This window comes from Malaclemys terrapin, chromosome 1 (genome assembly GCF_027887155.1).
Source record: "Malaclemys terrapin pileata isolate rMalTer1 chromosome 1, rMalTer1.hap1, whole genome shotgun sequence".
Taxonomy (NCBI): domain Eukaryota; kingdom Metazoa; phylum Chordata; order Testudines; family Emydidae; genus Malaclemys; species Malaclemys terrapin.
The window spans coordinates 136798943-136820845 of NC_071505.1; the positions used below are offsets into that span (position 1 = coordinate 136798943).

The window sequence follows — 21903 nt, forward strand, 5'->3', positions numbered from 1 at the left end:
AGGATCCTAGAGCTCCCAGATGATGAGGGGACAGGGAGTTCTAGAAAGAGGTGACTGGGATCTAGTCCAGAGGGATTGCTCCACAAATCATTTGGTTACAATAATTACAAATCTAAATGACTTGGAATTGTCCAGAGATTGTTCCTGGCTTCCTAAATTTGATAATATTTTTAATGTCTTTTCAATACGTCCTCCTGATAAGGTTTACCCATAAACTGCCATCAGTCTCCAATGCACTGACACCACTGGGAGCTGAGCCAGCTAATAAGGGTCAGAAATGGGACTTTGGGTGTAAAATCTTATGCCCCCCCGTCCCATCACAGCATATCTAACATAGATGTATATAAGCTGCCATAGCTGCATGTCAGGAAAGGCTGACAGGCAACATTGCTCCTATGTAAAGGTCTCTCCTTCGATTCTCCCTCTTTACAACTAGTGAGTAACCTTGGTGCTCATGGCAGTGAGGGTCACAGGGCAGTGATCTGAGCCAAGCACCGTGTGGGCAGCTCCTGAGTAAACTGCTCCTTCCGTCCCCGCAATGGGCCTCTGTCATGACCTAGGGCACCACACTCTTCCCTACCCCTGGGATTCCACACAGCTCTTGTAATGCACCTGGTCAGCGCCCCCAGCGTTATGCCAGTAGACAATACTGGTGGTTAAACTTTGTGGTTTTCTTAATAAACCACTATTGTTCATATTGGGAAACAGATTTAGTTTTTTTTCAGGGTGATGTTGCTTCCAGGAGGCAGATTCACTGCTCACCTCGGCCGTCTGGAGTCTGGGGGACGTCTTTCAAGGCAGGCTCCTCCACGTTATCATAATCCAGCTGAGACCCCCCTGGGGAAGCTCCCTCTGAAACAGCAAATGCCACACTCAGCCCATGGCACCAGCAGCGTCTCTTCAGCGCAGGTGGCCTTATAACTAGAGCTGTTTATCATGGCACGTCAGAGGGGAAGTTGCAGGGGGCCCATGGTGAGGGGGCACAAGACATAGAACGACAGTAAAACAGGAGTCCCAGAAATAACTAGGGGCCAATCCTGTCCCTGCAGAATCCAACAGCAGCTCTTGTATGTGTTTCAGTGGGAGCAGGATCTCGGCTTGTGCTGAGATAACAGGTTGGAACACGGGCGCTGCCAGGCCAGACTGTGTGAATCCAGCTGATCTCTGCAGACAGGTTTGAATTTTCCTGTTACACTGGGGAGGGGGAACCTCCCCTCTGCAGGAATTAAAGCTCCCGTTGGGAGGTCACTGGCCTGATCCTTTGTGAGTTCCTGCTCTCCACTAGCCTCTCAGGCAGCCCAGGGCTCAGCTTGGCAGCACTCCAGCTTCTCAGCAGAACTGGCTCATCTGTTCAGTGTCTCCTCCCCCAGCCACAGGCTAAACTCCCACAGGGCCCAAATTCATGGACTCCCTTGAGAGCAGCTGGGGTAGAAATGCCGCACTGTTTATAATTAGAGATGGGCCGAGGCCAGAAAGTTAAGATCCAGGGTTTTGCTTCAGCTTGTTATAGCAACAGGTGTCAGCTGCAAAACTGACATCTGGAGCTGGGGCCAGAATTTGCAAATGCCCCCACCCACAATGGTCTGGTGGGTTCGGACCAGTGAGTTGGGCTGAGCCCATCTGTAATTATAACGTAGGACAATCTTCTCGTCTCTCTCAGAGGTGAGAGACGAGCTCTGTTGGGCATTGATGCCTTCCACCCAAAGAGACTGACCCGTCTCCTCCAGCTCCTCACCGTGGGAGGTCACTGGGAACCACTCCCAGGGGTGTGTGCTCAGGAGATGGTCACATGTTCCCATCTTGAGATTCTGAAAGAAATTTTGTTCAATGGGATTAGACCTGACTGTGTAAAATGGGAACCATGTGAGGGGAAATGGCTGTGATTGCAGAAAGTGTCATAGAAATTCTGTTCTCTGCCCAGATTTGGGTCTCTCAGCCTGAGTCTGCCCCTCCCCCGTTACCTTGTTCTGATCCAGGATCGTTTTCCCCCTCACTGTCCCCGGTGTAATACGGCAGCTTCGTCACTGAGTCATCTGAATAGGAGACTGGAGAGACAAGAACCAGAAATTCATCACTGTGAGAACAGCAGTTCTGTGGGACTGGGAACACATCTGGGGCCAGGAGCAGGATTTCCAGTCTCAGACTATTCCTTCTTCTACAGGAGATGGTGGCTCACAGTGACTCTGAGTGGTTAGAAGCTGACACAGACTCCCCAGGAGAAATCTCCATGTTACTGTGGTAAATGTGACAGAGGGGATGCTACAATATGACCTGAAATATAGTGGGGTGAGTGAAGGGCACGTCTCTGGCTGCTGGTCCAGGGAAGTTCCACAATGATCCTGGCCTCCTCAGCCACAGAGGGGACTCCTCCTTCTTAAGGGTAAATACCCACCTCCCACATGAATCAATCGATCAGCTCTCCGTGGTGTTTACAGTTTAGGCCAAGACAGGCCCAGTGTAGAATCTGTGATTTCCTGTAACCATCTTAGCAGTGGTGCTGGGAAATGCCCTGAGCATGTTCCCAGAGCCTCACCACAGCACAGCCCTTGGGCAGGATGTTCTCATCAGACGTTGAGACAAAATTGCACATAGGATAACAGGGCCATGACTCAAAGTCATGAGGCTCTCCTGGGCTGATCTCACTGCTCTGTAGGGCCAGCACACAACATTTTGGCACCTGAGGCAGGGAGCTGAAATTACGCCCCCATACTCCATCGCTTGGGCCAAAACGTTGAAAGGTCTCAATTCTGCCTTCTTCCTGTTCTACTCCTCTCATGGTACTGCTCTGCTACCTACCCCAATAAAGAACTAACAACTTAAAATGCCTTGTTCAAAAATTTTAAGTAACACTTAACTTTCAAACGCCTAAACAGCAAATGTAACTTTTCTTGGCTGCATAATAAACACTGGCATTTTTATCTGTTTGAATAATCAAAGTGGTGCTTTCCGTGCCTTCTTTGTTTCAAAGATATGAACTGCTTCCTGCTGAAGGTCCACAGTCTGGACCAGCTCATGCTCTACTGAGATGGTTGCAAGGTCGAACAGCCTCTCCTGTTTCATCGTGGAGCGTAGGTGTTTTTTTATTAACTTCAGCTTGGAGAAGTTGCGTTCTCCACTGGCAACTGTTACAGGAAGTGTTAAAAGTATGGGCAGAGCAACAAAAGCATTTGGAAAGAGGGTGGTCATCTTATTTGTTCCCATATATTCCAGAACAGCCTTTGGAGTCGATCCTGCTGAAATGTATCATGAAAGGGCTTTCAGTTCATCACCTAAATCACTCGCATCAATATTGCGCATATCATCATGTGTCAACACTGTCTCTAGTGCCCTGCATTGCTGGTGTAGGTCTTCTTCGGGTATAGTGAGGAGTTTTGGAATATCATACAACATCCCGAATATACTGCTCTGTTCCTTGAGCTGCATGAAACATTCTTCAACTGACTGTATTGCACAATCTAGCACCTGGTTAAAAAATTTAACTTTGGGGTCTCTTATAGGATTATCCCGTGCCTCGTAATCAAAATGTCTTCTTCTTCGGTGACTCTTGTATTCTTGAATGGGAGGGAAAATAATTTCAGTGTGAAGTTCCTCTGCCAACTTCTGTGCACTCTTCAGAACGTTTTGAAATCCCTCATCTGACCGGTAAGACTGTAGGTATGACTTTGCTTTGTCCAATTGTTCCATTGCTCCAGATATATCAAGGTCAACACCTTGGAGTTTCTTGCTTACAACATTTATTTCAAACAGTATGTCATGCCACAACATTAAGCCACACAGAAATTTGAAGTTATGTATGTTTCTGGTGATTCCATTTCCCTCTGCCACTGTTTTCCCACGTTCCTGTCATAGCATTATCCTCTATCAGGGCAACTATGGCATCATCTATCTTCCCAATTTGGTGTTTGATAGGCTTTATCACCTCCACTCAACTTTCCCATCATGTGGCACTCAGTGGTTTCAGTGTCAGAGAGGATGTTCCCAGATGTTGCTTCAAACTTTGCCATTGATGAGTTGATGCAGAGAAAAATACATAGATGCTTTGAATTACATTAAAAAAATCAGCAGCCTCACTATAACCTGATGCTGCATCACTGACCACCAAGTTCAATGAATGAGAACTGAATGGGACAAAAAGAGCTCGAGGGTTTAACTCTCGGATCCATGTCTGCACTCCTCTGTTCTTTCCTCTCATGTTGGCACCATTATCGTAGTCCCGACCTCTCATGTCAGTTATCGCAATTCCTGTATCTTGCAGCTTTTTAAGAAGCACATTTGTCATATCAGCTCCTGTAGTATCATCAATGTCAATATGTTCTATTAAATGCTCTCTAACAGTCACCATTGCAGGGACATTTTCACTACGTTCTGTTGTTGTTACAAGACGCACCATTAGAGTCATTTGTTCCATATGGCTGATGTCAGGTGTGCAGTCCAGAATAACAGAGTAATATCTTGTTGACTTCAGATGTGCCACAATCTTATGTTTGACTTTTGTTGCCAGTAACTGTATGATCTCATTTTGAATTGTTTTTCCAAGGTAGTGGTGTGTGTACATTTCCTATACGGTGACTCTTCTTAGATGTTCCTGCAGTACAGCATCAAACTCAGCTCCACAATTTTAAGGAAGTTTCCGTTGTTTAGCACATACAACTGATCTGAAGTGCCACGCGGTGCTAGGTTTTGGGTAGCAAGCATTTTCACAATGGCAATGAGCCTTTTCAGAACATTTTGCCAGTAAAGAGACTCTGATGCAATCTTGCCTTGATGCTGATCACCTATGGTGGCCTTTAACCTTAGTCTCATCTCAAGCTCTTTCCACCTATGGAATGCTCTCTGGTGATTTGCTGCCTTCTCGTGGCATGCCAGATTTCTAGCCAGATTTTTCCAGTCCTTTGTTCCTGTAGAACCCAATGTGGCTGGAACATTAGACTGGAAGAGTCTGCAACAAAAACAGTATGCAACATTCTAGGTTTTTGAGTACATAAGCCACGGCCTCTCCACTTTGTCACCATTGGGGATTTCACGTCAGTAATGTGTTGGATGGAAACTTTTATTTTCACTGTCTTTGGGGAACATGAAGTTTTTCACTTGCTGTGGCTCATGCAGTACAAGGAGGTCCCTCAGGCTACTGCTCAAGTGGGTGCACAATCCTGGATCATCTAGACTTAAGGAACTAAACTCAGCAGCAGCTGTTTCTTGTGCCTCCACCACACTCTTCTCTGATCTACACTTTTCTTCAGGAATGTGCGTGGTTACATCCATTTGAGATGGTGATATGGATGCTGCAGTAGCTGCCAGGTCACCTGCACACTGACTAACTGGAAGATCAGGCATCTCCTCACCACTCACATCCTCACTGGGAATGGAAGGCTCACTGTGAACATTTGTGTCTGTGTATCTCAGGAGAGCTCCTTCCTGCTTAGATAGAAAAGCTTCCTTTGCTTTCTTTCTTTTTCTGAATGCTGCCCCAGAGGGGCGTTTTCTTCTTTCACTCATGACTGCTGTTATATGCCAGCTATAGTGGCTCTTAACACGCAATTGAAGGGTACAAATAAGGAGGCTGGTAGCAGGGCCGGAGTAAGGGAAGAAATCAGCATCCTAAGGGCCCAACTGGTTCCTACTACGTCAGTTGACTGCCTGTTCTCCTCAAGTGGGTTCAGGGAAGCAGCAGGAAACAGGAAGCTCCCTGAGAAGCTGGTGTTAATCACTCCAGGCTCCTGGGGGTGCTAGAGAGGTACATAAGAGGCTCCTCCTCCTCCTCTCTCTCCCTGCAGCTCCTGCTACTTTCTGTTATTCTCTCTCACCTTTTCTCCTGCCTGCCTGTTACGTCTCTTGTGCCCTCCTTCCTCCAGCACAGCACTCCACCATCTCTGTGCATCTAGAGCAGAGAGAATACATATGCACCAGCAGCAGACGCAATTTTCTACATGTAAGCAGAGTCAGGATAAGCTTTACCCTGACATCTGGTGGTAAATTATGGTGAGTGTGGAAAAGAACTTCAGGGGCTGACCTTGTTTGCATAGGCACACCTACCCGCCTAGCCTGGGACAACAACAACTGAAAGTGCTTACTTTGGCTGGTGTGGGATCCCCAGTTTCTCTGTTATTGGGGCAAGAAGAATAAAGTGTTGTTACCCTGATAGGTGAATCAAGGCCAGTGGAACTGTTGTATGACAGAGAGACTCACCAGTAATTAAGTAGCACTTGCTAGACAAGGGGCATGGGTTACAAAACCCAGTGACTGGAGAAAGGATGGGGACAAGTATTTGTATCTGATGGTATGGGTGCCCTTTGAGGGCTCAAAATACCAATTACACCATCTCCTCTCTCCACTGTTGAATGTCAGAGCTAATTTTGATTCCATTAGGAGTCTAGTTACAGGCTGCTGAACTGAATTCACTTTGGGCCAATGGTGCATCAGCACTGGGGCTCCCCTACTATGAGCTGAAATCACAAAAGTGCTAAAATCACAAAAGTGTTAAAGTTATTAAGAACTGAGATTACTGAGTGCTGTGTTAAATAGTGGGGGAGCCTAAAGCTGTACTGCTAAGTGGCTGGCAGAGCAAGTTTGTGGGGATGGCTGGAGGAGCAGCAAGTGGCGCGAAGCCTTGCGGGGATGGAAGGAATAGTGAGTGGAGGTGTTTGCGGGATGGCTGGAGTGGCTCACAGGTTGGTGAGCGGAGCGGAGCAGCTCGTAGAGCAGGGCAGTTCGTGGGACGGCAGGAAGTGGACTGGCTCGTGGTGAAGGCTGCGGCAGAACCCCACGGAGAGATGGCCGGCCGGCCTCGGATCACGTAAGGTGCCCTTAACACTCTGCGTGCCCCCCTTTTACTCTGTGGCTGCACTGACCAGGGACAGAGACTTTGGGTGCTTGCTGGACCCAAGAGACTTTGGGGGTGTAGGACTTTGGAGACTCTGGGTGATTTTTAGGTTGCTGGATTCAAGAACCAAAAGGAAAGGACACAGCCCAATTTGCTGGGGTGGATCTTTTGCTCCTGGTTTGTGTTATGAATCCTGTTTGTGGTGTTTTTCTAATTTAATGCTGATGTCGTTTACCTCATGTTATTAAACTTTTTCTGCTACACTCAGACTCTGTGCTTGCAAGAGGGGTAGTATTGCCTCCTAGAGGCAACCAGGGGGTGGTATATAATTGTCCCAGGTCACTGGGTGGGGGCTCGAGCCGGTTTTGCATTGTGTTATTGAAACGAAACCCCTAGATTCAGACCCGGCCCTTGTTGCTGCCAACTTAGATGGGCAAAAGGGTTACATACACTCTGGGTCCTAGTGGCGCCCCCATAGTCTGGCACCTGAGGCGGCCGCCTGAGTTCACCTCATGGTAAGACCAGCCCTGCTGCTCCGGGGGCAGGAGGGAGCTGACCCAGCAGACCAGTGGCTGGGGTGGGAGCGGGGCACAGAACATCCCCTGCTCCAATGCTCCGGAGCAGTTTTCAAATGATAGTTTAGCCTGGCCCCAGACAGGCGCTTTCCTGACCACTCACTGGTTACACTCCAAGGCTGCAGGACGGGCAGAGTGACATTCACTGTGCCTAGAATAGGGACACTCAGTGTAAGGTGGGAAAGAAACTCACCTCCCTCAGTCTACATGAGTAACTGCTGGTCTCACCACAGACCCAGCTCCACAGCTACAGCTTGGCAAAACAAACAAAACAGATGGTTTGGTTCTCTGGCCATTGGGGAAAAAAAGCAAAATAACTCCAAGATTGTTTTGAGTTGAGCCAAAAATGACTGTTTTGGGGAATTTTTGGCAAATGAAAAAGTAAAAAAAAAATTTAATGTTGAATGAATCCATTTGGTGTTTTTTTGGACATTAGTTAATTTTTGTTTGTTTGTTTTTATAGCTAAAATTAAAGGAAATTTCTAATGGAAAAATACTATCAAATTGAAAAAACAAAATGTTTTCTTTATAAAGTGTTGAAATCAAATGAATCGTTCTGTGTGTATTTGGAACAACTGGGTGAAATTGACAGGAATTTGTGAAATGTTTCAGTGTCTCTGAATCTATATTTTTCACCAAAACATTTTGTAATGAAGACTTTGTGCCCAGCTCCAATGACAAGCTCACAGGCTGAAGCTGCAGTGATTGAACTCTGGGTCAGGGCCTCAGATGGAAAAGTCATTAGATGGCTGCTCCCTGTTAAGAGTGAGACCCACAGACCTGAGCGACTGAACATCTCCTGCTTCTCTCTCATCAGGTTATAATCAATCTCCTCGTACACGGCCTCAGAGAAGGGATCCAAGGGTCTTCTGGAGCCTGAAAACAAAGGGCAGGGATGGCACAGGGTTATTGAAACCAGAGATGGGAAACACTATGGGATCATCCAGCCCCTCCCCCTGGGCCCAGTTTGAGGCTAAATCCTACAGCACATTCCCACTGCTGGAATTTAAATGAGCCAGGGGACAGGGTTTCTTTCCACAACATCCCTTTAATGATGGTTCCCAGGGCTAGTTTGCTGTCTGGAAGCTTCCTCACATTCATCTTAAATGTTCCCTTTTTAATCTCATCCCATTATTCCTGGTTATTCCCCTTTGGAGCAGTTTAAATAATTCTTCCCCCACGCTGGTGTTTATCTGCAAAATGGTGATAACATCTTTTTTTTTAATTGAGTTTAAGGCTAGAAGAGACCATTAGACCATCTAGTCTGACCTCCTGTATAGCACAGGCCACTGCATTTCACCCAGATACCCGTAGGTTTGAGTTCAAAGATTCACTTAGACTAAAGCACTTCAGCAGAATAAGCTCTTGTGTGCCACAGGCAGAAAGCAGGGGCGATTAAGGTACCACCAATGCCCAAGATCCCTGCAATGGCAGGGAACTGACTAGGTGAGAGATGACTAGATAATCCTGGCAGGTGATCCATGCTCCATGGTTCAGAGGAAGATGAAAATCACCTAAGGTCCCTTTTTGCCAATCTGAACTCATGGAAAATTCCTTCCTGATCCCAAATCTGACTATCGGTTTGAACCTGAGCATGTGGACTGGTCCATCCCATCCAGTGTCACATATCCCTCTGTAGCTAATGTGTGATGCTTCAGAAGAGGGCAAGAAACAAAAAAAAAAAAAGCAAAACAAAACACAAATGTGGGGGCTTCCCAGAATTCTTTCCTGACCCCTGCAGGTGACTGGATGAAGCCCTGAACCATGAGGTCTGATTATAGTCATTGTCTTTGTCATAACTATAAAGGGAAGGGTAACAGCTGTCCTGTGTACAGTACTATAAAATCCCTCCTGGCCAGAGACTCCAAAATCCTTTTCCCATGTAAAGGGTTAAGAAGCTCAGGTAACCTGGCTGACACCTGACCCAAAGGACCAATAAGGGGACAAGATACTTTCAAATCTTGCGGGGGGGAAGGTTGTTGTTTGTGTTCTTTGTTTGGGAGTGTGTTCGTTCTCGGGACTGAGAGGGACCAGACATCAATCCAGGTTCTCCACATCTTTCTAAACAAGTCTCTCCTATTTCAAACTTGTAAGTAAATAGCCAGGCAAGGCGTGTTAGTTTTCCTTTGTTTTCTCAACTTGTAAATGTACCTTTTACTAGAGTGTTTATCTTTGTTTGCTGTACTTTGAACCTAAGACTAGAGGGGAGTCCTCTGAGCTCTTTAAATTTGATTACCCTGTAAGGTTAATTTCCATACTGATTTTACAGAGATGATTTTTACCTTTTTCTTTAATTAAAAGCCTTCTTTTTAAGAACCTGATTGATTTTCCTTGTTTTTAGATCCAAGGGGGTTGGATCTGTATTCACCAGGAGTTGGTGAAAGGAAGGAGGGGAAATGGTTAATTTCTCCTTGTTTTAGATCCAAGGGGGTTGGATCTGTATTCACCAGGAGTTGGTGGGAGAAAGAAGGGGGGATGGTTAATTTCTCCTTGGTTTAAGATCCAAGGGGTTTGGATCTGTATTCACCAGGGAATTGGTGAAAGGTTTCTCAAGGCTTCCCAGGGAAGGGAATTAGGCTTGAGATGGTGGCAGCGGACCAGAGCTAAGCTGGTAGTTAAGCTTAGAAGTCTTCATGCAGGCCCCCACATTGTACCCTAAAGTTCAAAGTGGGGATACAGCCTTGACAGTCTTACTGCAAAGTTGTGAATGTTACGCGTATGTTGATGGCAATCCCGTTCTCTACCTTCTTTCCAAGGAGCTGGTAGCTAATATTTGTACAGTGTTTTAGAGAAGTAAAAACCCCTACAAGTGTCAGCTTTGAGTACAATACAGTATAATGCTCCTTTCCCACACTTCTCCTTCCTCAGATTGTCTTTTCCATTGGATCACTCTCTTCACAACTATTTACCACCACTCGATTTTTATACACTTTTTTTTCATGACAATATTTCCAATTTCTCTAGGTTCCTTTTCCATGATGTCTCTCCTCATGATATTCAGAACCCCTCCCTGTGATGTATGTTCTACTGCATTTGGGAGGGTTACCACAGCTCCTTCAGGAAGAAAAAACAGTGTGGGTGGGGGATGGGGGACGTGATTAAGGTGAATCATGGAGATTGTAACAACTCCTGAAAAGTAACAGCCTTCCGGGTGGTTTATACAGACTGGTTCAAACTGGGTTACCAGAGACCAAGAGACAAAGAAAGACTTCTGGTATGAAAGGCTGAGTTTAAACAGACTCAGGGCTTTCATTTTGATTCAGCAAATGGGCAGGACCTTCTGTCCACGGGGATCCCAACACTGAATCATTGGACAGACGGTCGTCTAACAGGCTGCTGAGAGAGAGCTGGCTGGTAACTTGTGACTGCTGGCAAATCACTGCTCATAGCCCTTGGGGAGAAAGCACATCATGGGGGCTGGCCTGTGGGCAGGCTGGTTTGCTGGGGTATCACAGTGGAAGGCAGGGGGCTGTGCAGAATTAAAAACACCTGGCCACAAGGAGGTGGGACAGGAGGTTCCCACCCAGAGACAGGTGATGGCTGGAGACCTGAGTAGGCACTCCTGGAGTGGATTACTGGAGGGTGGGGGGGATACAGATGCAGCATCTCTGAAACTGTAAAGGTCCCTAGCTAGTATCATCTCCAGATTTCATGACTGGACTGTTCAATTGCCAAACAGTTAATAAAATAGTAAATGAGAGAGGCATTACCAGGCACCCCCATCCACCCCACCCAGCCCGATATCACCCCTCACCCTGACACCCTGCAGCCCCCCCTGCTATTGCAGAGGCATTTCACACAGTGACACCAATCAGCACCCACCTCTGCGCTGCGCCCTGGCACTTCGCACCTGCGCCCCCAGGATGATTAAGACCAGGCAGAGCAGGGCCCCCAGGATAATGCAGATGACCACAGGCACCGTGACTCTCCCACTGTCAGTCAGAGGGCGGCGTGGGGGAGCTGGATGGAAATGAACAGACAAAAGGGAGAGATTATCCTGTGAGAGTCAGAGGGCCCCACGGAGCTCCCCAGTCACTCACTGCATAGCCCAGGACAGCAGGGTAATGGGCTGGGACACAGTTTGTGCGCCCTGGGGGCAGCTCACAGGCTGCTGTTTAAATCACAGGCTCTACCCTGTCAGCTGGAGCCAGCTAGGGTGACCAGACAGCAAATGTGAAAAATCGGGACAGGGGGAGCAGGGTAATAGGAGCCTATATAAGAAAAAGACCCAAAAATCAGAACTGTCCCTATAAAATCAGGACATCTGGTCACCCTAGAGCCAGCAGATAGAAATCCTCCTGCTCAGCAGGGCCTGCAGCTCCCACCCGGGTGTCCTTCCCCCTCAGATGTCACAGGCCATGGAAAGGAGCTTTTCCCTCAGGCTGCAGCTTACAGCTCCTCCCTCTGTGACCCAGCCCCAGGGAAATTTAACCCTTGATAGGAGGAGGGGGATGCTTTACCTGGGGTATTTGGAGAATCTGTCCTCTCTGTCAGACCTGCAAAGGGAAAGGGAGGAGAGTTGGAGCCTGGAGCGAGTGGAAGGTGACGTGTCTGTTCCCGGGGGGAACCTCTCCACTGAGAGTCCCAGGTTGTCTCCAGCTGTCACCTCCACAAACTCCCTCACAGCAGCACAGGGCCTGTTTGTTAGTGATTTAGGGCCCAAGTCCCTTGTGCTCTGTGCAGCAATGAGGACTCTAGTAACAAACCAGCACACTGGGGCCAGTGATGGATGCAGGGGTTATGTGGGCTGATGCCTGAGACAATCTGACCCCACAAAGGTTCCACCTCACAGCATCCATGATTCTCCTGCACACAGGAGATGAGAGGTCCTGGTCTGGGAACAAAGGGATAGGGGGGTGGGCTGATCCATCCATGTCCCTGAAAATTACAGCATGTAGCAGAAACATCTCCTGTCACTCACCTGAGCAATTCACTGCAGCATCTTCCTTATGACCACAGTTGCTGTCACCCCAGGGCTTGGCAGGACAGTCCCAGAGAGATGACTCTGTCCCTCTGCAATTCAACGTCTCCACCCAGATGGGACCAGTCCCCTCACCGAATGCAGCCTCGCCCGGGGCAGATACAGCAGATCCACAGCCCAGTTGTTTGCACACAACATTAGCATCCGCCATGTCCCAGGAGTCATCACAAACTGTTCCCCAGGAGCCACGGTACCAAACCTCCACTCTCCCCAAGCATCCGTGCTCTCTTCCCACAACACGTAACTTCTCCCTGTCTGGAAATGCAGAAACCTCTAATGTTACTGGGACAGCTGGGAAAGTCCTTAGGGACCAAGAGTGACACAGTGAGAAGCAGAGATACCTGTGCAACTTGTAGAGTTCGGGCACTCGGTGAACAGGGTCTGAGTTGGTTTTGCTTTTTTTCCTATGGAGAGAAAAAGCTGAGGTGAATGCACTGGGTTGTGTGTGTGATGTAGGAGTAGAATTTATCTGTATTTCTAACCCCTAATTTCAGCACTGTATGAACTGAAATGTGAACTCTAGGTCATTTAATACCAAATTAATTTGCTATCAGTTGTTACTGAGAAACAGGCTGACATGCACCCAGTCTTGTGGGGGATTCCAGTCTTGACCCAAACTGCACAGCCTGGGCCCATCTCTGATTGTTCATCCCAAAAGGATTAATAACCACAGAGCTGCCTAATGACGGTCTCTAGGGAGAGGCTTTTCTAGGATCTCACACTACCTTATCGCACTGTATAACACAGGTCTCTTTTATAATTAATTGATTAACTTCCATGTTTGTTGTTAATCAGACAAATGCTTATACCTATAAAAGACTGTGAAAATATGTTCGTATCTTGTGTTAAGAATTTACATCTGTCTACACTGAGATGTGAACAACAACAAGTTCTATCCTAACCCTTCAATTTATTGAACATATCACGTACATGTGTGTGTGCATGTGCACATGCTGGTAGTTTCAGAATTACCAGTGCAAGAAATATGGGTCTCTTCTGCTCGGTTATCACAGGACTTTGGATTCCAATGGTCTGATGGGCACTGCCAGAGGGAGCGGTGCTGCTCACTGCATGCAACGTGGTCCAGCCATGTGGGACCCTTTCCATATTCAGATCCTCCTGAAATATATCCTCCATCTCCACAGTTCAGCTGTTTGCAGACAATTGCTGCAGTGACTCCAGACATCTGATTGGAGCAAACACTGCCCCACGTCCCATTGTAGAAAACCTCCAGCCGCCCAGCACAGTCACTGTCGCTCACCAGCCTCAGATCTGTGAATTCTAGAAGCAAATGCACAAAAAGGGAATTTAAATCATTTGATTCTGAAATGAACTGGGGTGTGAAGAGTGAAATCCCAGCGATGGCTAACGATCCTGTGCATCATTCTGCAGGAGTAACTGCTAGAGAACCACTCCAAGAATTAGAGACTCTTTTAGAGACCACAGGCCCCTTAGACATACAGTGGGCGTCTCTGGAAGGCCACCATTTACCAGCAGCTACATACAGATTGTAATAGATTAAGGCCAGGAAGGATTGTGACATTGGCAGGCCAGATGCCAGCTCTTGCCCAGGCTGCAGGCCTTAACTGAGAACTGACAATCTCGTAGCTGGAGACCAGACCAGGTCACCTGTTTGTTAGTTTTGCCCAGAACAGGTATTAGTCTTGTAAGAATGTAGTTTGTGCTTAAACTCTATGAAATGGTGGTTAGTTGCTGCAGGCATTAATCTCACTGGTAATGTATGTGGTCCATGCTACAAGAAAATATGTAAGTTTTGCTTTATAAGTTTGAAAATGCTTGCTCTGAACTTGTGAACTCAGGCACGGGAATGATCCCCCCATCCATCCCCACGAACTATCAAAACCAGATGGGCCATCAAGGATCATCACAATATAAAGGACTGGTTAATGGCCTTATCGCACCCAGGGAGCAGTACATGCAGAAGGCCTCGTCCCATCGCTTTGAAGGCTGGAAGAGAGAAATAAAAATAGTAGATGTGAAGATGTTTCATCTTTTTGGCTGTTTGAACTATGACAAGGCTAGAGACACCAAACTGAAGCCAGAGACCCCAAGGATTACCCCTGGGTCAGCGCTGAAGGACATTTGGAACTGACAGATCACTACAACTCTGTCACTCCTAGGATGTAAATGGTAACTCATTTGTGTGTAGATGTTCGTTTGCTTTAACTTGTAAATAACTCTTTTATTTCTTTTTTCCTAGTTAATAAACCTGCACATAGTTTATTACAGGATTGGCTACAGGCATTGTCTTTAGTGTAAGATCTAGGGTACCAGCTGGTCTGGGGTAAGTGTCTTGTCTCTTGCAACCTGAATGCAGTGTGATTTGTGGTGTAAATGATCAATTATAACTGTCATAACTATAAAGGGAAGGGTAACAGCCCTCCTGTGTACAATACTGTGTAATCCGTCCTGGCCAGAGACTCCAAAGACCTTTTGCCTGTAAAGGGTTAAGAAGCTCAGGTAACCTGGCTGACACCTGACCCAAAGGACCAATAAGGGGACAAGATACTTTCAAACCTTGGTGGGGGGAAGGCTTTTGTTTTTGCTCTTTGCTTTTGGTGGGTGTTCGCTCTTGGGACTAAGAGGGACCAGACATCAATCCATGATCTCCAAATCTTTCTGAACAAGTCTCTCGTATTTCAAACTTGTAAGTACAGACAGGCAAGGCGTGTTAGTTTTATCTTTGTTTTCTCAACTTGTAAATGTACCTTTTGCTAGAGTGTTTATCTCTGTTTGCTGTAGGTTTGAACTTAAGGCTAGAGGGGGTTCCTCTGGGCTCTTTGAATCTGATTACCCTCTAAAGTCATTTTCCATCCTGATTTTACAGAGATGATTTTTACCTTTCTTTCTTTAATTAAAAGCCTTCTTTTTAAGAACCTGATTGATTTTTCCTTGTGTTAAGATCCAAGGGGTTTGGATCGGTGTTCACCAGGGAATTGGTGGAAGAGTCTCCCAAGGCTATCCAGGGAGGGACAGGTTTTTTGGGGGAAGACAGAGTTTCCCAAATAACTCATCAATCATTTGGGTGGTAGCAGCAAAAGCAGATCTAAGCTGGTAATTAAGCTTAGAAGTTTTCATGCAGGCCCCCACATCTGTACCCTAAAGTTCAGAGTGGGGAAGGAACCTTGACAATAACTAAGTCCAATTTGTTCGGGTGACAAGATTGACTGGAGAGTCTAAGGGGACTGTCTGTGACTCCATGATAAGATAGATATAGTGATCCAGGACTAAGTTTCCTCTAAGCTGCGCGGTCATGTGTCCGCGCAGCAGGCTATCAAGGGCCGCATAGACACGCAGCCACAGGGGCCTGGGCTGGAGAGGCACCTCTTTCCCAGCCCTGGAGTTCCTGCGGCCGGGGACTGGTGCCTCTCCCCGGCCCCAGCCCTGGATCTGCCATGGCCGGGGAGAGGCATCTCTCTCCTGGCCACGGAGCTGCCGCATCGGGGAAAGAGGTACCTCTAGGGGCTGCTAACAGGGAGTTTTGCAAGGGAGTTCGGAAGGGGAGTGGGAAGGGGGCAAGGTTCACTTGCTGTTCTTTAAAACCTGTAAACTAAATTACATTCAAAACTTCTTGATTTAAACAAAACCCTTTCATTATCTAGATAGCTGCAGGAGACAATGCAGGCAGAAGCCCAGCAGCAGAGTGGGGGCTATCCAGTTTATTGCACTGACTGCAGCATGTATGATTACCTGCCCTGTGGGTGGGTGGCGTATGTGTGCATTCGGTGCAAGGAGCTCCTGGCCCTCAGAGACCACGTACGGACTTTGGAGGCCAGGGTGGCAGAACTGGAGGAGCTAAGGGAGGCAGAGGGGTGTTGATGAGGCTTTCCGGGACACTGTAGAATTGTCCCACCTCCAGTCAGACAGCCCCTGCGCTGTTGAGGAGGATGAAAGGCCCAGGGAAGCAGGGCAATCAACGGGAGCAGAGGGAAATCTTCCCATAGTTGGGACCCTCCTTCCAGATGGTGTTAGGGTATCCTCTCGCACTGAGGATACCTCTGCGGGGGAGGGAACTCCAGTCACTAGGAAAAGGCAGGTGTTAGTAATAGGAGATTCAATCATTAGAAACATCGATAGCTGGGTTTGTGATGACCGGGAGAACTGTATTGTGACTTTCCTGCCTGGTGCGAAGGTTGCGGATCTCTCGAGGCATCTGGATAGACTTATGTGTAGTGCTGGGGAGGCGCCGGTGGTCGTGGTACATGCAGGTACCAATGACATAGGGAAGGGTAGGAGAGACGTCCCGGAGGCCAAATTTAGGCTGCTAGGGAAGAGACTGAAGTCCAGGACCTCTATGGTGGCATTCTCAGAAATGCTCCCAGTTCCACACGCAGGGCCAGGTAGGCAGGCAGAGCTTCAGAGTCTCAATACCTGGATGAGACGATGGTGTAGAGAGGAGGGGTTTAGATTCATTAGGAACTGGGGAAACTTTTGGAATGGGGGGAGCCTATACAGGAGAGATGGGCTCCACCTAAACCAAAGTGGAACCAGACTGCTGGCACTTAACATTAAAAAGGTTGCAGAGCAGTTTTTATACTAGGAGATGGGGGAAAGCCGTCTGCTGCAGAGGAGCACGTGGATCGGACAGAGACTTCTCTTAGAGGAGAGTCTATTCTCTAGGTTATAGTCAGGAGCAGAGGATGGAAGAGGATAATGTAAGGGCCAGCTCAGATGAGAAACATTCATGTAAAGAATTGGACACATCAGAAAAGAGCAGACAAATAAACAGTGACAAGTTTTTAAAATGCTTGTACACAAATGCTAGAAGTCTAAATAATAAGATGGGCGAACTAGAGTGCCTAGTGATAAAGGAGGATATTGATATAATAGGCATCACAGAAACCTGGTGGACTGAGAGCAATCAATGGGACACAATCATTCGGGGTACAAAATATATTGGAAGGATAGAACAGGTCGTGCGGGGGGAAGGGGAGGGCAGCAGTGGCACTATATGTGAAAGAAAATGTAGAATCAAATGAAGTAAAAATCTTAAGTGAATCCACATGTTCCATAGAATCTCTATGGATAGTAATGTCATGCTCTAATAAGTGTAAAACATTCGGGATCTATTATCGACCACCTGACCAGGACAGTGATAGTGATGATGAAATGCTAAGGGAAATTAGAGAGGGTATCAAAATTAAGAACTCAATAATAGTCAGGGATTTCAATTCTCACCATCTGCCCTGAGGTGGGCACTCAGAGCTGTGAGCCACTCCAGACAGCGCGACAGGGATCATGAGATCAAATAGTTTGACCTTCTGTAAAACAGCTGCATAGAGCCTAATAACTTGAGTTTGACGTAAGCATCACTTCCAGAAAGGCATCCGGTCAAGACAGGAAGACTTTAAGAGATGCAGAATGCCCCATTTCCCTGGTAGTTTGTTCTGATGGTTAATCACCCCCCGCCCCCCCCTGTTAAAAACCTGGGCCTTATTTCTGATGTGAATTTGTCTGGTTTCAGCTTCCAGCCATCGACTCTTGTTCTGCCTTCCTCCATTAGATTAAAGAGCCCTTTAGTAAGTGTATGTTCTCCTTGTGAAGGAACTTATGCACTGTAATCAAGTCACCTCTTGATCATTTTGCTAAGCTAAACAGATTCAGCATCTTAAATCTCTCAATGTAAGGCTTTTATTAAAGCCATTAGATCACTTTTGTGGCTCTTCTCTGCTCCCTCTCCAATTTTTTCTGGATATCAGAACTGGACACAGTATTCCAGTATCTATCTCAGCAGTGCCATACACAACAGTAAAATTTAGTCCTCCCTCCTACTCACTACTCCCCTGTTTATACATCCAAGGTTCACATTAGCCCATTTTGCCACACACGGCACTGGGAGCGCATGTTCAGTTATTTCTCCACTGGGACCCTAAATCCTTTTTAGTCACTATTTGCTATGATACAGTCTCCTTCAGATACCTGAGACGCAGCATTCTAACATTAGGGAAATCTTGCAATATCTCCAGTAATGCTGGGTGGGAGCTGAGGACTTTCTAATGATTGGAGACATTGGTAGGTAGTTATACAAGGGAAAGGGAGGCAGAAACAGTCAGGTAGAGTATCATTCACAGTGATCTGCATAAACATCTGCCCCCTTCATTAAATCCCTCACAAGAGCATTCACAGAACAGACCTGAGCAGAGAACTCCCGCATCCTCTTTGAGTCTGCAGTTGTGCTGGCCCCAGACCCTGGAAGGACATGCCCAGAGATCGGACTCATTCCCAGAGCAGTTCACATCATCCAGCCAGATCGGCCCGGATCCTTGCCCATAATGAGCAGAGACAGTTGCACTGATGGCATGTCCACATCCCAGTTGTTTTTAAACAACATTGGAGTCTAACAGATCCCAGGAATCATCACAGACTGTCCCCCAGCTGCCATTGTAATAAATCTCCATTCTCCCGGCACAGCGACCTGCCCCATTCACCAGTCTGATCTGTCTGCTCCCTGCAGAGATAAATCCCAGCTGTTAATATGTATTTTCCTACTGAACAGAAACTGTTTGTGAGATTTGGAAATGAATCACCTGAGCAAACAACTCCAACGTCCTCAGCAATTCCTGGCTGGGCTGCCTCAGATGTGGATTTGTCACAGAGAATCAGATGAGTCTCGTTTCCTGCACACTGGACCCTTCTCAGCCCCACAGGGCCCGTTCCTTGCTCAGACTTAGGGGGGTTATAAGCTTTCTCAGCGGCTCCGCACTGGAGCTGTCTGCACACCACGCTGGCATCGTCCATGTCCCACTGATCATCCAGCACTCTGCTCCACACACCACGGAGGGAAATCTCAACTCTCCCGTCGCACCGGCTCTCTCCATTCAGCAGTCTGAGTGATTCAGAGTGACCTGGGCTCAGGAGAGATGGGAAACACACTGAATAACACTCCTGGTTATATACTAGAAATAATGCACAGTGTGTAAGAAATTATGAACTGTTTCTAACTCAGAGGATGCCACGTAGTTAAAAGGAGTAACCTATGCAGAAAATGTTGTTTTTTTGAATCTCTAAGTGGAGGGTGCTATAAGGATTGTAACACACTGCTGGGCAGAGTGTCTTGTTAGCATATCCTGGGAGATGCTAGGCTCACAGCTACACTCTATTTTTAGTGTGCCAAGTTCCTTGAGCTGGGAATTACATGCCCAGCACGGAGTGTAGACGTATCTGTGGCCCAGGGAGTTCCCCAGAGCCAACCCTCAGAGCACACTCCATACCACAACTCTCTTCTGGCCTGACACGCTCATTGCCCTAAGCCAGAGGTGTTGAAATCGGCATCTAAAAGGTGTTGTGTTATGCAAACTGCTATCACACCGGTCATTCATATTGTTGTGTGATGCATGAATGGGTGAGGTTTAAAGAACGATAGATGTGTGCTGGAAATATGTTCCTATAATGTGTGCCTAAGCCCAGGTGCCCTAAACAAAGGGCTGTTGTTTCGCTGGATTAACTGTGTCTCCAATGTAAATTAAGCAAGGTGAGAGCAAAGAGAAAGAAAAGTCCATTTATGTGTAAGGTAAACAAAGCCATTGGGCAAACAAGTAGGGGACGATGACCCCTTAACAATCTCGATGGGGGATGGAGGCTGCACCCCCAGGAAACCTTCCTGCCTCTTCAAACAGGGTGAATGAACTTTGGGAAGATTTGAGCAGAGGCAAAAAGCCATTTTGTTATCTGTCACCTCAGGGTCAAAGGGGGAGCAGCGCTCTTTGAGCTCATGTAAAGTGGATCTTCTTGGTCTGGAAAACAAGAGTAGCTGGAACTGACTAGGTGAAAAATCTGCTTAGACAGAGACTGTAACTTGATGGAGTTACGCTTTAGTCACTAGAAAGCATGTTTTGTTTTGTTTTACTTATTATACCTGTGTCTTCTATTCCTAATTATTATTCCTTAAATATTTGTTCTTTGTTAATAGATTCACTCTAGTTTTATTACAAAACCATCCCAGTGCTCTGTAGAAAACTGAAGGTAAAATCCTCAGCCAAACTAGCAGGCTGGTATCTCTTTGGAGGCAGCGCACTTGATAACTTCTGTGAGTACCCAGTGAGAGGGACTGACCGCGGCCGAATGACGGCTCTGGGGAACTCGGGCACTGGGGTTCACTGATGGCTCCCGGTAAGGCGAGGTTTGGACTGGCAGAATCCTGAGGCGTTGCTAGCCGGGCAGGCGAGCTGGTGTGGCAGAGAGCTGACAATAGCTGAGCAGCACAAAGCTCTCACTTGCTGAGGCAGAGCAGTAACCGTGTCTGACAGTTCTGAGTGACCTGAGCAAGGCCTCACATACCCTCACTTTCACCATCTGTAAAATGGAGGTGATAATAATCCCACCTACTGCCCAGGAGCTTTGTGAGGATCAATGTCTGGACAGTACTTTGAACACATCAAGTGCTACAGAAATGGTGGAGTGCTCTGAAGAATCAGGCTCTGGGAGGTCTCCGGTTGGTGTCCCACCACCCCAAGTTAGAGGAGACTTTGGAAACTTTGGCTTTAATCATCTGAGGTAAAACTTCCAAAAACACCTAAGTGACCAGGAGCCTAAGTCCCCTTTGCAAATGGGACCTAGGCAAACAGATGCTGAAGTCTCCATGGTACTGGAGCTCCTAAGTGACTTATGAAATTGGAAGTTAAGTCCCTAAATCACTTGGTGCTTTTGAAAATGTTTCCATGGGCAGCAGCCACCCAGTGCAGTCAATGATGCAGGAGCTGAGTGGAACAAATAATATGTGTGCCTGAAATTAGACTGTATCATAATGTATCTGCATAAGGGGGCAGGAGAATTAGCAATGTACAGACAACCTTACCGCTGGTATTTCCTAAATTTTGAGTATTTGACTTTCACTAAATAACATTATCCTTTTCTCTCCTCTCTCTCTCTCTCTCTCTTTTTATATGTAAGTGTAACCCTTCTGCCCATCTAAGTTGGCAGCAACAAGGGCTGGGTTCTGTATCTAGGGGTTCCGTTTCAATAACGCAATGCAAAACCAGCTCGAGCCCCCACCTCTCTCTCTCTCTTTTTTTTTTTTTTGTATGTAAGGTAAATATTAGAGCTGGTTGAAAACCGCTAATTTTTTCCTATGAAGTATTTCAAATGCAATATTTCAGTTTTTCTCTGGATATTTTTTGAAAAAAGAACCAAGATTTTGACTTTTGGAAATTGAATGATAATTATTGTTTAGATTCTAATTAAAATGTTGTTTCATTTCAGGTTTTGGAAACAAAAAATCAGTTTTCCATTTTCATTTTATAGTTTACAGATTCTCCTGCATTTTCTCCCTTGTTATTTCCCCCCTGTTTTTCCCACTATAAACAGATTGAAAAAAGTATCAGAAAGTAGGGAACAACACTCCTGAACTTTTTTCAACTGGAAAGGTGTGAATTTTTTTATTTTTATTTTTACAGTGCGAGAAAGTACTATTTTCTTTGTGGCATGCTACCAAAAATATCCTCAGGTACTTATGTGAGAAAAAGGAAATTGTTATTTTCAGCAGTTTATATTTCAGCCAAAATGGAAGG

General features: G+C 46.6%; 1 protein-coding gene across 1 annotated transcript in view; it reads right to left on the reverse strand.

Moving 5' to 3' along the window:
* Positions 1-21903, reverse strand: part of LOC128843516 (scavenger receptor cysteine-rich type 1 protein M130-like) — a 183027-nt gene that overhangs the window by 145214 nt on the left and 15910 nt on the right. Inside the window, 5 exon segments of the mRNA XM_054040396.1 lie at positions 12317-12631; positions 12718-12780; positions 13349-13657; positions 18531-18845; positions 18925-19031. Coding sequence (XP_053896371.1) covers positions 12317-12631; positions 12718-12780; positions 13349-13657; positions 18531-18845; positions 18925-19031 — 1109 coding nt within the window.